Source organism: Sarcophilus harrisii, chromosome 2, assembly GCF_902635505.1.
Source record: "Sarcophilus harrisii chromosome 2, mSarHar1.11, whole genome shotgun sequence".
NCBI classification, from domain to species: Eukaryota; Metazoa; Chordata; class Mammalia; order Dasyuromorphia; family Dasyuridae; genus Sarcophilus; species Sarcophilus harrisii.
This window is the reverse complement of record NC_045427.1, coordinates 251642689-251661159: the sequence shown is the minus strand read 5'-3', so window position 1 is coordinate 251661159 and position 18471 is coordinate 251642689. Positions and strand designations below refer to the sequence as shown.

Genomic DNA, 18471 nt, shown 5'->3' with positions numbered 1-18471 from the left:
AAATCTCTTCTGTGTTCCCTATTGTACCATGCTGCTCTTGGCATTGATGGGATTGAATTGAGTATTGATTGAATATGAAAAGAAAAAGAGGGAAGCATGGTATACTAGAACTCTGTATTTGAAGTCATATGATGTGTGTTCAAATTCCTCTTCTGTCATGTGCTAAGTAACTTAAGTCATTTAATCTTTCTAGGCCTTACCTTTATTTGTCTATAAAATCAGCAGTAAGTTTTGGTGATCTTTAAGGTCCTTTACAACTCTAAATTTTATTGTATAATTTTACAAGCCTATCCAATTACCCAATGCCTTTTTTATAAGGAATTGAATGGGCTCAAATCAGGATCAGGTTATATGGCTTCCTTTTTGTAGATTTGAGTCAAAAGATGATGGGAAATGATGATGGATGAAGAATTTTTGTGGTATAGGATTTGGAATAGTTCTGATGATATGACAGATAACAAGAAAATGATAGAAAACAGCATAGATAGAAAATTGAAGCCCAGTAAAATTAAGTGAGGTAAGTAAGGTCACATAGTTAAAAAGTGAAAGAACCTGGTTTGATCATGCATCTTTCAACTTATTTTGGTGGCCTAGTGAGTTAGTGGAGAGCTAAGTTTGCAATCTAGGTCCTTATTTCCAGTCCAGTGCTTTCTCTGTCATACTACTCAATTCTCTGGCACTCTTTCTGCTAACATTAATATTCTATACTCTCTTATTTCTGGATCATGTGTTTTTCCTTTTAAAAAAGAATATTTTGTTTGTGTGTCACTATCATTTTTATATCAAAATAAGTTCTGCTCAAATTACATGTCACCTAGTCAAAATTCCCCTATAATAATGAACCCCAATTCCAATATTTAGGCAAAACTGCCTCTGCATTCACATACAATAATGTATGTTACATTCCTTCATTACATATTCCAATCCCAACTGACCAAAAAGAAAAAGGTGTCTTTCCTTATTTCTTCTCAGGACTTGAGCAAATCCTTTTAATTATTCAGTTTGGCATTATTTATTTTAAATTACATTATTTTAGTCAATAGATATATATTATTCTATTTGTTCTGCTCATTTCCAACATTCTATTGCATTTCATTCACATCTTTGTTTTACTCAGTCCTTCATATTCATTGCTTCTTATGGCAAAATGCTATTTTATTATATTCTTATGTGATAATTTATTCAGCCATTCCTCACTCCATGGATACATATTTTCATTCCGGTTATTTACTACCACAAAACAAGGTGCTATCATATGTTATGTCATATGTGTGGTGCAGGTAGTGTATATATCATTCTTTATGAATTACATGGACCAAATTTCCTTTTTGAAATAAATTTTTATTGATTTTTTAAAAAAGCAGGTATCACTCTTAATTACCAAAATTTGTAACTTTGGTGTCATCCTAAAATGCTCACTCTGCCTTATATTTTGATACATTTCCTTGTTAAGCCTTGTTATTTCTAGTTTTATAATAATTTTATGTGCCATCCTCCTCTTTTTTTTTTGACATATTCATCACTCTGATTGGAGACCCTTATCATCTCATTCCTGGACTACTGTAATATCCATGCTCAAATTATGTCTTCATTTTAGTCCAATTCTACTCACCTGTCAAATTATTCTTACTGTGCAAGTCTGACCATGTCGCATACTTCCAATCTTATTCAATCAACTCTGATGGATTCCTATTGCCTGCAGAATGAAATAGAAAATGCTCTATTGTGTTTATGACTCATTCTTCTCCCACTTATAACCTAGCTCTTTCTTGCCTTTCCACTTTACTTATGTTTCATACCTCACCAGTAACATTAGCCTCCTAACTGTTCCTTACACAGGATATTTCATTTTCAGATTCTGAACATTTTCATTGGTTATCTTTTATGCCAGAAATTCTCTCTCCTCTCATCTCTACCTTCTAACCTTCCTGGTTTTCTTCAAGTCCCAACTAAATTTCCATCTTTTGAAGAAAGTCTTTTCCACTTAATGGTTTCCCTCTGAGATTTTCCTCCATTTGTCATCTTTTTAATATTATGTGTACATAGTAGTTTGTATGCTGTCTTCCTCATTAAATAACCAGATCCTTGAAACCAGGAAATGTCTTTAATCTTTTGTTGTATCCCCAGTGTTTAGTGTAATTATGGACATGCAGTGGGTTGATTCTTCATACCCCTCTTTTCCTCTCATATAACTACTCCAAAAAGCAAAAAATAATTATAGTAACAAGAAAACTAGAAAGAAAAAATCAGCAAACCTTATCAATATGAAAAAGTTTCTGAAAATGGATGTAAAGTTCCTGTGACCTCCCACTTCTCCAAAGAAGTAGAGTAACTTTTTAAATCTCTTTGGAGTCAAGCTTTTTCTTGTAGTTTTACAACTACTACTTTCTATGATTTTGTCAATTTTTGTCAGTTAAATTGTTTTATTTATTGTGCATATGTTTTTCTGCTTCTGCTTACTTTTCTCAACATCAGTTCTTACTCTTTCCATTCTCTTTCTTCATCATGTTAAATTCTTAGGGTACAGTAATAAGCCATTACATTCAGATATCACAATTTGTTTAGTCATTCCCAAATTAATTGTTTCCAGATTTTTGCTGCCACAAAAATGCTGCCATAAACATATGAAGGCTGTCTTTTTTATTAGTGATCTCCTTGTGGTACTTGTCTAGAAAGAATCTAAACTTTTCAAAGTTTACTTTTACAGTATTGGGAAAATACAGAGTTTCTCAGAGAGATAATCCCCATGGTGGCATGCTGAGTCTAAGGGATGCATCAATTGGTCCTTGAGCCCTAATATCAGTGTGGGAGTTGCATTTAATTCTTTCAGCCTCTTCCAAGCACTATTCATATCTTTAAAAATGTATCAGGAAGCTGTGAAGATATTGTTATACTTTGTATTCTATCAAAGAGGTAGGTAGGGCAATTGAACTCAGAGGTGATTTTATGAAAAGAAAGTGCATTGTAATTTCTTTCCCCTAAGAATTGGAAAGGTCTGTGCTAGAATGCTGTATTTGATGCAGTGAGTCCAAATGCATAGTAAGAATGTATCATTTGCTTTGAGGAATGTTTGGAAGATTCAGGGGGAATCTCAAGACCATCTTGGTAGGGACAAAAATAAGTGTGGATTACCATCTCTATGACCTATAGCATTTCAGAGTGTTATCCTGGGAACTGGAAAGATTTAGAAGAGAATAACTTATGGGTTGATTTTTGCTCTTTCAGAAACAATCTAAGGGCAGAGGAAGATGAAATCTGAGATCTTATTCTAGATTTTATTTAAACTAGAATGTGCTTAGATAGAGCTACGAATAACTTTCAGAAGTCCTGGACTGAATCAACCCCAACCTCTATCAAACTCCCACAACCCACAAGAATTGGTCTCAGTAAGGTTACCTGATGGGTTTGGGATGGGGATCTGAGTAGCATTTGTTCTGGATTTGTTTTTGCTTAGAGCTTGAAGTATATCAGATTTTTCTGTGGCATGTGAAATAGAAAAGTAGCACTGGTACTTGCATTTTTCTAGAAGGTGAATAATTAAAGTAATTTAGTTTGGTAATAATATAAAGGTACGTAAATTACTAAAGATCATTATCATCCAAGAGAGGAGAAATCATGGGGAAAATCAGATTCTAGGAAAGAGATCTCATTTTCTGGTGAGGAAACTTCAGAGAAAAGTATGTACACTTGCTTTATGTGAAAATTAGCTGTTAAGGTAGTGGTGTCAATGCCTGGCTGGAGAGTCATTATAACTAAATGGAGAACTGTTAAATGATGGCCGAATGAGGTATGATGACTGTGATTATAGCATTTTTTCCTTACCTAAGAGACAAGATAGTAAAGTAAAATAGCCAATTAGTATTCACTTTATATCTCATTTATTTATTAGTTTAATCAAAATAGATAAAATACTTTTATATGTATATGACATAGTCTGACTTAAAGTGACTTAAAAAGAGAAGTGATTGGCACTGAGATAGATCTAAAGGCAGACACTTATGTGCTGATGGAAAAATAGAGACTTAAGAGAGAAACCCACAGTTCAGAAATTATTGTGAAACAATATTTGAAAGGAGTACATGATAAAGGCAAAAATATATTAGAAAACTCCTATTATAGATAGGTCTATACAACTTAGAAAGAGATGTAATTCAAAGTCAGTTTTCTGAATTCTAACTAAGGAACTCTTTTTCCAAAATTATCCATTTTTCAGAGCACACAAAATTAGACTGAGAAGTAACAAACTGAATTATATTTTAAGGATGCAAAAAAATCTCAATTGGCTTAAATGATGGCCCAAATATAATAAAATGTAATCAATTAGGGATACCTATTAAGTCCTATATTTGGAGCCAAAATTTGACTGTAAGATTTTAGAATGAAGGAAGAAAGGAAAAGTTGTGACTAAAAGTCAAATCCTGTGGAAAAAAAAAACAAAAGTTTTAATGAATACTTAATACTTTAATTAATACTTTAATGAATACTTAGTATGAATTAAGTGTGTCACAGATCTACCAAAAGAGCTAGCCATTTTAATTAGGAAAAATGTAAAGTCATGGATGAGAGTGTTATGGTTCTTTTTCCCGGTTAGAATACATCTGAAATATAATGTTCAGTTTTGAAGGCCTATATTCTATGAATTAGAGATCTTTCAGTGGAAGGCATCCAGGATAGTAAGGGGAATTAAAATGATATGATGTATAATATCAGTTCAAGAAAGAGATAAATTCTAGACTGAAGGAGAAAAAGACTTGATAGAAGTCTAAAAATATTTGTAGAGCTGTCAGATATAGAAACTTAGTCTTAGGTCAGAGCTGAGAGGAGTGTGTTATATTTGTTGAAAGTCAGATTTTTATCAGTTGCTGGGGAAAATGTCTTAACAAAGCTTCCTCAAAGTGTAATGTGATGACCTAAAAACAATAATCTTCATCTATGGAATTACTTAATTGGTAGTTGCATGAAAACTTGAGAGAAATGTTGACAAAAGATTCTTGTGTTGGTGTGGGTTGAACTAAGTGGCTGTTGAGGTTCCCTTTAAACTTGAGGTTCTGTCACATTGTATTTTGTGCTAAAGTTCCCAGACCATGACTGGTATAGTCAAACCTGGTACAAAAGGGTGATTTAAGCTAGAAGATCCTGCACAGGATACATGGGGTCTAGATATTCTAATGTAGTCACGGTGCATTGGGCAGAAGATAAGAGATTTATTAAGTCCAGTAAGCCAAATGCCTTATCATTGATCTTTTGTGATAGTTTTTCCCTTCAGATGATTATCCTGAATTGTCAACCTATATGGAGCTTTAGTTGTATCTCAATTTAAGATATCAGTTATGGAATCATCAGCCATGGAGCATAAAAAACATTCCCTTTGACAAAACTTGCAGTTTTAACAAAGTTCTATATTTTGCTTATGTTTCAATTTAAAATAAGAATTTAAAAAGAAAGAAATAAGCATTTAAGTACCTACTATGTAGCAGGCATTGTGATAGGCACTATATATATATATATATATATATATATATATATATATATATAATAAAAATTTCCTCTGGCCATAAAACCTTTCTTTTCTTTATTCTATCAAAGTCCCTTTCCATACTCTCCTTTTATTTTCTAATTTTCTGCATTTTTCCATTTCCTCTCTCTGCTTTATTTTGTTTATCCATTGATTTCTAAAGATATTGTCCATTAATATCTATTAAACATTTACTTCAGGTGTGTCAAAGTGATGAGGGCTGAGATAAATGAAAGAATGGAGGCATGAAATTGATCACAAAGATATTAATACCACATTTAGAAAAGCAGAATATGCATGCATGAAATGATGAATTCAATCTAGTATGCTTGATGCAACAAATTAGTGTCTCAGACAATAAACACTATGGTAATTCAAAGGAAAGATAATTCACTGAGATTTAAGCTGTGTTAGGGATCGCTTCAGAGAAGGACTGAGTTAGTTTTTGAGAGAGGTAGGATTTAGATAGGAAGACAACAGGGGAGAAAAGATTCAAGCAAGGAGAATAAATGGATTAAAGCAAGTCTGGGAATCAGTGATTAAATCAGTATGCCTGAAGAGTGTGGTTCATGAAGGGGATGATAGGAAAAAATTAAAATAATAATTTATTAATATCATTCATCACAAATTATTTCCTACAACTAAAAATGATATTGAATGAAACAGAACATCATTATCAAGCTTCACTCAAAAAAATGATCTCAGAAAAGAGCTTAGTACTTGTCAGAAGCATTTAATTTGTTAAAAATTTCTGAGTCAGGCAATAGTGATGTGTTGAAGTCAGTAGAAACTGGGAAAAGAGCTTATTGTTAAATTTTCAGACATATTAGAAATTAGCAAACACTATAAATCAAGACTTTATTGTTTCATTAATTGACTACCCTTAAGAAAGTGGTGGAGAAAATGTTAATTGTGAAAATTAAATTTCAAAAGATGTTCTTAATACATTTTTCTGAAAAAACTGATTGCTAAACATTTACCAGTGACAAACAAGAATGAGAGATCTTAGGAAGAAATATTCATATAGGATGTTTTGAAGGATGGGTGATATCCAAAGATTCCTGTTTTTAGCTTAGTACTCTGTGTTGTATCTTGGAATAAAAGTCCTAATATTTTTCAGGGTTTCAGGTTTGCTGGTGTAGGGATAGTGTGGGCTGTTGATTTGGACATGTTTCAGACAGTGTGGTTCTGAAAGCTTGTAAAAAGATAGAATAATATCTAAGGAAATACGTGTTTCAGAGATAGGTTCTTTGTTGGGAATTTCCTATATATTTACAATTGCTTTAATATCTTAGTCATTTTCATGTTAATGAAGTTTAAGTGTAAAATTTTCCTGGTGTATTTATTTCAGGACTATGCTTAGCTGCATTTAAACTGTGTACTTATCCAATATCTCTGCTTATTTATTTATGGATAAAGCATTAACTGATTCCTGTTGCATCCTTAGAATCTATTTTTTCCTAAAGTCTTCATGGGTATATCATGACCACACTAATGTCAAGATGAATAATACTCCTATCCAAGGATTAATTCTTCTGATAATGTCACCCAGTTTTATTCTTCAGCTGGAAAACCTGCCCCATGTTATTCCCTCATCTAGTTAAGCTTGGGTGTTAAGCTAGAGAACATAGGTAAATGGTGAAAATGGAGAACTAACAAGAAAGTTAGGTGGTACAGTGGATAGAACACCATGCTTGGAGTCAGGAATATTTGAATTTAAATCCTGCCTCAAATACTTGCTAGCTATGTGATCCTGGGCAAGTCACTTAATTTCTATTTGCCTGATTTACTTTTCTGTAATATGAGGATACATTGGAGAAGGAGATAGCAAATTACCCCATCACTTTTGCAAAGAAAACCCCATGGATAAGAGTCTGGATCACGACAGAACAACAAGAAAAAGGAAGAAAGCATCTTTGATTCATATGTAGAGCAAAGAACTGTTTCAGGTGGTGATAAGATAGAAATTCATAAGACTTTAGGTGAAATGACTATAAGATAAAGTCACTTTTGAAGTCTCAAAGGAAAAGTGATTTTCAAATTTATTTAGGATGCACTGACTTCTAAATACAGAATACATTTTCTTTTTCTTCAGAATATGTTAAATATGTTTTCCAATCTACAAATGAATTCATTTGTAGAATAAAAGATATTTAAAGTAGCTCCTTGAATCATCAAACCTTTTTTAAATATTGGAATTTAAAAATATGATACATTTGTTGCATCAGTTCTCATCTTCTCAATTTCTTCTCTTCAGGTAATATCATATTCAGGCCAATGAATGAAGTGAATCATTCGATGATATATGAATTTGTGTTCCTGGGGATCTCTAGTTCATGGGCTGTGCAGTTTTTCCTTCTGATATTCTCTTTCATGTTCTATGTGACCATTGTGTTGGGAAACTTCTTCATTGTGCTCACAGTCATCTCTGATCCTCGCTTACATTCACCCATGTATTTTCTGTTGGCTAACCTCTCTCTTATAGATGTGTGCATTTCTTCTGTTGCTGTTCCTAAGATGATTTATGATCTTTTTCATGAGCACAAAGCCATATCATTTCCAGGTTGCCTTATCCAGATATTCTTCATTCATTTCTTTGGAGGAATTGAGATGGTGCTGCTCATTTCCATGGCCTTTGACAGATATATTGCCATATGTAAGCCTCTTCATTACCTGACTATTTTGAACCCAAGAATGTGTATTTTACTTCTTGTGGCTTCTTGGGTAATTGCCCTCATACATTCACTGACCCAGTTGGCTTTTGTGGTAAACTTGCCTTTCTGTGGCCCTAATGAAATTGACAGTTTTTATTGTGATCTTCCTCGGTTCATCAGACTGGCCTGTGCAGATACCTACAAGTTGGAGTTCATGGTCACTGCTAACAGTGGTTTCATTTCCATTGGCACCTTATTCCTATTGGCCATTTCCTATATATATATATTGGTTACTGTTCAGAAACACTCTTCTAGTGGATTGTCTAAGGCTCTCTCTACATTGTCAGCTCATATCACTGTGGTGGTCTTATTTTTTGGTCCATGTATCTTTGTCTACATGTGGCCATTCCCCACAATGCCAGTGGATAAATTTCTTTTTATTCTTGATTTTGTTATCACTCCTATTCTAAATCCTTCTATATATACATTTAGGAACAAAGAGATGAAAATTGCCATGAGAAGATTAATCATCCAACTAGGGAGCACCAGGAAAATTTTTAAATAATTGTAAAAGTGATAGAGTATGTTTAATATTTAAACTGACTATCATATAAGATGTAGACAACAATCTGGGCCTTAAGATGATAGCAAACTCCATTTTAATGTTCTTTACATTGATATGAAAACTATTTCCATGGCTAAAAAGCACATTGGCTCCTATTACATCTGATGAAAAATAAGAAAGAATAAAATGTAGATGTTTCTGGTTTAGACAATTCCATTTTAGTTATGATTTTAAGATGCACATTTTTATAATGTCTTAATTTAGATTCAAATCTGCAAGAAAAATACACTTTAAAAAGGAAAGTAAACCATTTTGTTTTCTTGTAAATTTATAGACAAATTAATAGATCAATTGTGTTGATTAATCTAGAGGACCCAGCTAAGCAATTATTTTGTCCTTAGAAGCAGAGTTATCTTGTCAATCACAAAGGATTCATAGTACCTCCTATTCTTATCTGAAAAATCTGGGAGAAAAAGTTTTCTCTCTCTGAAAAGTTGGAACTCTGTACATAATCTTATCTAGGGGGAGAGTGGTCTGGTGTTGGATTTTTAAAACTTTTTCCACTTGCGACCCATATTCATCCAAGAAGTTTTAGGTGACCAGTAATAATTCTGAGATCTGGTGTTTCTGTAAGCATTTTTGCATAGCAGTGAAAAGTACACATATAATTCTGTTGAGAACCAAGTGCAGTGAAGTTGTGTAATACAATACATCATGTAAGGCCAGAAACACCTCAGATTAATTACATTTAATTTTGAATAAATTTGTGTTGCATTCAGAAATCTTTTATTGTTGCCAAATATTTTGTGATCACCACATTTAGTCATGTGACCTCATATGGGATTAGGACCCACAATTTAAGAAGGTTTGGTATAGTAGACACAGAGTAGGTCTCAGTCATGAAGACTTTAGTTCAAGTCCTTCTTTAGAATATGTCACTTATGGTTGCAATTTTCTAAGTTTCTTAATTGAAGAGCAATTACTTTTCTTAAATGTTGCCAATTTGCATTGTTAGAAGAGAGCTTAATGAAAGCTTGTCTATCAGTGAAATTATTATATAGAATGAAATTCCTGGATCATACAACTGGTAAATGGACTAGGAGCAGTAGATGACCTTAGCCTATTCAATGCCTGTCTAAGCTCTAAATGCTCTACACCATGTGCTTCAGTTGTCTTTACCATAGGTTTTTGGAAAAAAAAAAATTGTTCGTATCTGCTAATTTTATGGGGGGAAGTCTTTTTTTTTTTTTTTTTTAGGTTCACAACAACATTTATTTATGTGTTTTATTTATAACCAAAGCACTCAAGCAGTTTATCAAGAACTAAGTTCTTACAAAAATCTAAGGGGAAAAAAGTATTGGAGTTATAAAAGCAGATCTTATTTGCTAAAGAACTGAAATCCTTTTAGCATAGTCATTAAAATCTTAAGGGAAAAAACAATAGACATTATTTTCTAAAATAATTAGTTTTCTTGTTTCTAAGATAGTTATTAAAATACTGTTTTTTAAAAGTCTGCCAAAATTAATTAATTTTCACAAAACTAAATAGGAAATCTTCCCAAACCTCAGCTTCTCTATGAGTATCATACAAAACTACTTCTGCAAGTAATAAACACCCAAGCTACAATATATTAATTTACAACAATTGTGGAGAAGAAGATTCATTCTTTTAAAAATTCTGGTGATTTGAAAATTTTTTTCTCTCTCAAAAATTTGATTCAAAAAGGTAAATATGGATGTTCACATTTCTTGGGGGGGGGCGTTTCAGAAAAACAAAAAACAATCCCTTATGTAGATATGGCAGGCTTATTCTATGGTTGGATTAAAACAATAACAGTAATTATTTTATTCACCTAAACACAGCCTGGTGCAGCCAAATGTAAATGTACAAGTACAAGCCCATTCAATCAGTCTGGGCTAGGTAGCTTAAATGTTAAGAGTACACATAGCAACAAACTATGTTTCTTAACACACTGAATTCCCTAATTCACAGTCCTGCCCACTGTAGATAAAGTGTTTGGTACTGGCCACATGAGGTAGACTAGGTAATAATATGAATGACTTCTCAATAAAAAGTATAGCCAAATATGTGACTTTAAAAAGAACAGTACACTAGCAGAATCTGCCAGCTCTTCCTTTATTGCTAAATATAGCCAGAAGGCCAAAAAAAATTAGCTGCTATCTTGTAATGTTTCCTTGTTTGAAAACATTTAAAGAAATCATTTTACTAAATTAATTAGATGATCGAACTCAGCTAGTTATTAGTGATAGCTGATATTCTTACAGTAAGATGCTTAAGACACATCCTTCCATCAAGTGAATTCCCCAAATAGTAATTTTATAATTTTAAATTAGTTTAATTATTTTAGCCATTATCTTCACATTTTTCTCAGCCTTGTATATTTTGTTACAGAAGGCTGAGAAAACAATAACAGTAACAGGGAATCTTTCTTTTCTTGGTATACAAATAAAACAAAAAATATCAAATATCATTGAAATCTGTTGTTTCTGAAGAAACCTAAGAAACTTCCCTTTCCTCCAAGAGATTATATTGGATCCTTCTTTAAATTAACATTAGCTAGAATTTATATAATATCTTAAAATTCACAAAGCACTTTACATTTGTAGCATTTGGTCCTCACCACAACCCTGTGAAACAGATGAGGAAATAGACAAAAAAAGGTTCAATGACTGGCAAATTTTAAGTTTCTGATGGAGGATTAAAATTCTTGTCAATTAAACAAGTTTCTTGAAGATCATCATTTTATTAGTTTGGGTTAAATTATTCTATTTCTTCAAAAGCAATTTTTAGATTGGCAGCTTTTACCTATTTCCAGGAAAAAAAGTTTGAGATGTTTTATACTGCTGACCTATCTTTGCTTTTTTCTGCTATCATCAGAGGAATAGTTTCCATTTTACTTAGATTAGATGCTGCTACTTTACCTGGTAGAAAACTTGGGCTTTTGTGAAGTAGGATCAAAGTCTTCACTTGGTTTTTAACTGTACAATTCTATGTGCTAGAGTACTTTGGAGTGGGATTTTGTACAAAATAATTGATGGATTGAGATCTGATAAAAAATGAGACAGGCAGACATTTTTTCTGTCTTGGGGAGCTTTTTGCCATTCATAGTGTAAAGGAAGTGAATCTTCTGATTTACATTTTAGTTTAAAGTCACTGCCAATCTCTGATGATCTATCAAGGTAACATCTTGTTCTTGAAGGCTTAAAGCTGCATTATTATTATTATTTTGTTTGCAACACCAGGAAGTTTTTTCACTTTGCATTGATATGTGCCTATATCTGATAACTGTAAATCTGTTATATTAATTGATGTGTCACCCAATTTGGGATCACTGCTTGTAAAACAAACTCATTTTTTTTTCAGATCTTTAGAGTATTTATCATAAATGTTGTCTCCAGAATATAAAATTATCTCTTGGTTAATTACTTTTGGTTAATAGTTGGTGATTTAATCCATTCAATGTATAGTGATTCTTGCGTCTTGGTCAATTATAAATTTGCAAGGGAAATGAATTGTTTCACCTTTGGCTTTTTCAAAGATTTTTCAGTGGTGGTTATAGTTCTGGTCATATCTACCATCCAGTACAGGAATGCAATGCACAACAGAAGCTTCATGGTGAGGGGACTGCCCTGGGTCTGTGTTCCAGCTCCTTTCTGCAGCTTTCCTGAGGATTCTTATTCCCAGCCTGGCTCACCAACACCTCAGTGCTCAGAAGTCTTTACAAACGTGGAGTAGATATTATCCTAAGTGCAACAGCTAATTTATTTCATGTAAGGATCATTCTTTGTTGTCAGATATTGTGGCCAAAATATGTGACAATATGGGATCAAAAGCAAATATGGAACACTTACTTCCCTGTTTAACCTATAACACTGAGATTAAATAAATTGTAAGAATTTTATTTTTGTCCTGTGTATGTGAATTTTAATATTGTCTCTGTTAGAATGCTGAAATTTCTAAGGCACATTTCTTTCTTTCTTTTTTTTTAATCTAAGTATTGTGGAAGAAGTAAAATCAATTGGATTATTCATGGAGTCTGATATAATGGTACAAGATTGCGCATATTAATTTTTCAGATGCTTCTGGGGATGAGAGCCCCAGAGATAAAAGAAAGTGCCTAAGATTGTAGTTAAGTAAGAATCAAGTAATAATAAGTGTCACAATTTGGAAAAGGTCTTGTTTTGATTTTCTATGCATAAATGGTGCATAATGAGTAATATAATAGATAGGACCTAATTTCCTGTCCTGTTTTATCCTTGTTATATTACCTGGTTCTCTTCTCCCAAACTTTACCCCATACTGTTATTCTATTTTGGTTTCTGGACCATATTTTCAGAGCTTTTTTTTTTTGTTTGTTTCTAATTTTGGGGAAAATGCAAAGAGATGCAAAGATAGAATGCCTGGGAAACATGACAGTGACACTTAGATCAGAGATATACCAATTAGTCAGTGATTCCTATTATCAGTGCAAAAATAGAACCTAATTTTTTTGTACTTAATTCTAATATACTTTCATACACTTTCCCTTTTTAATTTATTTATATATTTTGGTTTTACTTTTAATTAATTTTTATTTTTTCAGTTAAGAAGTATTTATTTTCCCTCCCCATTTCTTTTCTTTCCTGCCTGATGAAATAAAAGGAAACAATATCCTTTTAACATGTATGCATAAACAAAAAAATTCCCACATTGGTTAATTTAAAAAAAATATTTTACATATGCTCCCCCAATGCATATTTAAATTACTATTAAGACTGAAAGGCAGATGTAAAGCAAAAACTTTTGGTTCCTTGATGGAAAACATTTAAAAAACCACTATGAGTGTTTTAGAGATCCATTAATTCTCAATTGGAAGACAGTCAAAATATTAGGAGTATAGTAGTTTCCAGTGAACTTATTGTTATCATCTTGTCCTATATTGGGAAGCACCATGAGTTACATATTTATATGTTATTTTTCAAGGAGTTCATAGTGATAGGAAATAAATGAGTCAGAATCTATCAGACCTTACAAAGGACTGTCATAAGCTTTTCTTTGCATAGATTATTACTTAAATTAAATAAATCATTGGTGATGTTATTTTTATACATTTTTGAACATAATCTTTGTCAAATAAGTTTTCACATGTAATATAAAAAAGAAGAGTCTAATACAAGGTAATAACACTTAAAGAGATGCCAACTGTCTAGCCTTCTGTCTTCCTCTGTCTATTTTTCTCTGTCTGTCTTTCGCACACCCATAACCATAGGCCATATTTAGAGTCTTTTCCAATATATTCCTATCAGGAATCCTATCAGGATTCCTAATCAGAAAATTAACATTTTCTGGTAAGCTCACGAATGGGACAAGTCATTGAAATAATTCTTTAGTAACTACCTATTATCTTAGTTACTGTTCAGTTTAGTCCAAATTGCTGACCATTTTACATAGAAATGACACAGAGAAGTATAACAGAATCATATAGAGAAAGTGAGATGAAAATAAAAGGTCTAAGATAGCAATCTATGCGAATTTGAAATTTGAGAAGTTCTAAAGAAGAAAATTCTCTGATATATTCTTGATTCAAGATAGGTCCTTGCCATTGCATTAGAAAGAGGTAGGATTCCAGCTCAGGTCTTCTATTTCTCAATCTAGAAAACATTCATTAAAAAGGGCTGGAATAATTGATCACTTTTTAGGTTACATGATGTATGAAAAGATAGCTAATACATAGGGTTACAACGATAGAATACAATAAAATCTCAATAAACTTATGGTGGATCAGTTCTAGGGCACACTTGAAATTAGGATAATGAGTTCAAGTTTTGCCTCTGACACTTATTAGCTGTATATCTCTGGGCAAGTCAGTTAACTTTCATCAGTCTTTCTTTCCTTATGTGTAAAATGGACATAATAACACTATATACTTCCCAAGGTTATTTTGAGGCTAAAATGAGATGTTATTTGTAAAGTGCTTTAAAGCCTTAAAGTATCATATGAGTGCTGGTTATCATCATCATTATCATCACCACCACCATCCTCCTCCTCATCATCACCATCTTTATTCAATTAGGATACTGAGATCACAAATTTTGAACTAAAATGAACCTTAAAGAAAATCACTGATTCTTTCATTGTGTAAGTGAAAAAAGGAATGACAGATAGAATTACATATATTTTCACATGCAGAGTTCATCAGAAGCAAGATCTGAATTGAGGATCTTTGATTCTACTCAATTCTTCCTTATCTCACTTCATCAAGAAACCTCAAGGGATTTTTCATTTCCTCAATATATTCACATGGAGGTTAGATGAATACTTCATTGTTAGAAATTTCATAAAGGAGGATCTTGTTCAGGCGACTGCCATCCAAATGTTGAATGAATTGACAGCTAAGATCACTTTAAAAACCCCTTGATTTCTGCAATTCTGTAGCACCCTCATTTATTTCTGATATTTCCATCTCCTTACTGGAACAAAATATGTTTTAGGGGATATACATAAAGTATTTATTAAATGTCTACTATGTGTTAGATCTTGGGCATAAACATATGAAGCACAAAACATTTCCTTCTCTCAAGGAGCTTTTAATATAAAGGGGAAGATAAAATATAATGAGGAATATACACTCACACATACCCAAATACAAGCAGTGAACTATTATGTAGGAAGGGAAGGTATTACTAGTTTGAAACATTAGAAAAAGGTTTCATACAAAATAAACATATCAGATATATTGTATTGTGGGGAATAGAGAGATAAGGTAAAGAACTTACAGGAATATATGAATTCTTTTTCTGTATTTTATTTTTATTATTTCTATGTTTCTATGACCTGCATAAGTATGGTGTGTAGAAGCCAATATTTACTTAAAACTAGATATATTTACTTAACCAGAAATGATGACATTTATCCTTGTTCAATGTTATCAATATTTAGATTATTAAATGTGTCAGCTTGGTAATCTGAAGTTTGAAGATCTGACTGATGATTCCTCTTGGAATCAGGGAAACAAACCATTCCATTCTAATCTGTCTTTGGCACCAATGTTTAACATTCAATTAGGGGAGAAGGCCCCTATTTCTCAATGCTCCCCAACCTATGATGTAATCCTTTGTAACGAAACCCATAAAAACTGTATATCTTTCTTAAATCTTTAGCCCTTCGACTGTGAGCTTTCTCTCTTTCCCTCTTCGCAGTGCAATTGCTCATTCTCATGAGAATTTATTAATAAATAACTTTTCTCCTTTCTACTGAGTGATCTCCGAGTAGTCATTTTGAGTAAGGGTCTTCTTCATCCCTCACAGTATGAACTTCTGTATAGGGAAGATGATAGATTATATAGTCAGTTATTCTTGTGAGAGGCAAATGCTACACTAATATTTCACAGTGAAAATCCCAAGTTGTTTTAGATGAGTATTATGAATTATCTGCCCATATAGAGCTTTATTGGAATCTTATTCTTTGAACAGGAACTGCAAAACAGGGTCAAGTTTGAAGAATGAAAAAAATAGTTATTTACAAACTTTTAGTCCAGGATTATCATGTAATATGTAAATGTTTTCAGCAAAAGAGTATAGTTTACTGGTCCTCTCTTCTCACTTCTTTTCATTTCTTTCCTTTTCTCTTCACTTTTCTTTTCTTTTTCTTTCTATTAAAGATCTAGGGATAGTAATGAGACCTTAAGGACCAACCTCAGTAGGGGATGATTCGAAGTCAGCAAGGAAAAGTAATGGTGAGCAGTTATATTGAGAAAGGAAATAGTTTGAGGAAATCGGTTAAAATGAGGAATATTTGGAGAATAGTCAGTTTCAGTTGTGCTAAAATGGAAGATTCATGTGGAATAAAAAAAAAAAAGAAATGACTGGAGAGCATAAATATTTACTATTACGTTTTATTCCTTCAAACTCCATTCCTAAGTTTTATAGTGGTCCACTTATGTTAATTGGAGTCTCAGCAATACTTAGATTAGTTGCCAGGCCTATACTTTCAAACTTATTTAATGCGAAACATTGACAGGTATATTGAGGATCTTCAAATTTTGTAACTCATTAAAATTCCTAAATTGTTTAGGTAGATAAGCAAATAAGAGTTGTAGTCCATGAAAAAAAAGGACTCTAAAACATGTTGAAATAATGATGGTTAAACAAACAAAACAACCAATTAACCAAATGAAAAAAGAAATAATTGTAGTGACTAAGAATGATTGTTAAATATTGACCCAGAAGATGGTTGTCCAAGGTGTCATGGTGATATATGTTTTTAAAAATGATCTTTTTCTGAAAATTTCATATATGCATATGCATATGTATATTTGCATACACACAGAGTATACACATGTCCATTTTTGCATGTCTATTAACTTTAATTTTAAAAAGACATTGACCTACTTTATGGAAGGTCCTATGGCAGGCCTTCAGGATACAAAGACAGCAAAGATGCTGCCTTTAAAAATCCTATTCTTTGAGATGAGGGGAAAATATAGTTTATGCAAATGTAAGTAAATACAAATATGCATAAAACAATATAAAGAAGGAAAAGTTGCTGAATGTCACCGGCAGCCAGAAAAGGTTTCATTTAGGAAGTTGTGCTTAAATTGTGTTATGTATAAAGTTAAAGATTGAAGACAAGATGAGGAAGAAGTTCATTACAGAAAAGGGTTATCACTTGTGCAAAGATATGAGGGTGGGAGATACAATGCCATGTGTCTATAATAATAAATGGGGAAAACTGAAATTGTTAGCAAAGGAGAATAATAAGATCAGGAAAATGTGGGTGGAAGCTAGAATGTAGAAGCTTTTAAGGTTAGATTAAGTAATTTATATTTATCTGGAGGCAACAGAGAGCCAATCATTCATTCATCTATCTATTCATCTGTTTATTTATTTGCTGATCTGTTTATTCATCTGATCATTTCTCTTTACTTTACTATAATTTTACTGTGGAGAAGGTAACATGGTAAGATATGAAATTTTAAAAATTTACCAATTTAATAGTGGTGAGCATTTTGTACTTTAAGGGAAAGAGTTTGGAGGAAGAAAGTACAGTTAGGAAACTATTGAGATAGAATAGGAAAGATAAAGGCTTGAAATAGAGTAGAAATTATATTGAATGTAAAATTGGTCATAAAAACAAGGATTTTATAAAAATGTAGTTGACAAAACTTGATAATTTATTTTATATGAAGGTTAAGGAACAGGGAAATATCATGGACAACTTCAAGGTTACAAACCTAGGTGATTAGAAGAACAGGAATATCATTTACAAAAGTAAAAATGTAAGTAGGAAGTCTCTCACTTAACTAGTATTTTATTTATTAAATAACTACTGCCAATTACTATGCTAAATCCTAGGGATACAATGTAGGCAAAACAAAACAATCAAAAAAATATATTAACCACCCCCCCAAAAAAAAAAAAAACCAAACAACTAAACAAAATCAGCCCAATCCTTTCAAGGAGTTGAGTATACTGGCTTGCAAGGGCTGGGGTAGTATATGAAGTCCTTTCTGGTCATGTGGAATTTGAAGAGTAGTACGTTCAGATAGGGATGTCCAACAGACATTTAATAACATAAAATTGAATTTTAGGAGAGAATTTTTAATTTTAAGACAGTTTCAAATAATAAAGGGCATTTTGGAATCCATGAACAAATTTTATCATGAGTTATTTTATTTTGAAAAGTTTTTTTATGTACTTCCTTAAGAAAATTTTAATTTTTGAATGATGCATCTCAAA

The 18471-nt window shown here is 32.3% G+C and overlaps 1 protein-coding gene and 1 pseudogene across 1 annotated transcript; one reads left to right on the top strand and one right to left on the bottom strand.

Annotated features, from left to right (window-relative positions):
• The first annotated feature begins 6747 nt into the window (after positions 1-6747).
• On the top strand, positions 6748-8734 carry LOC116421121 (olfactory receptor 4F6-like). Its single transcript, XM_031949500.1, has 2 exons — positions 6748-6767; positions 7789-8734. Exon 2 carries the CDS (start codon positions 7793-7795, stop codon positions 8732-8734), a length of 942 nt encoding a protein of 313 aa, XP_031805360.1. The 5' UTR covers positions 6748-6767; positions 7789-7792.
• A 2984-nt stretch (positions 8735-11718) lies between these two features.
• On the bottom strand, positions 11719-12369 carry LOC116420985 (annotated as a pseudogene).
• Positions 12370-18471: the final 6102 nt, after the last annotated feature.

Bases quoted from the DNA above. Each gene is read 5' to 3' on its own strand.
- LOC116421121 (XM_031949500.1), top strand. From the start codon at position 7,793: ATGAATGAAGTGAATCATTCGATGATATATGAATTTGTGTTCCTGGGG.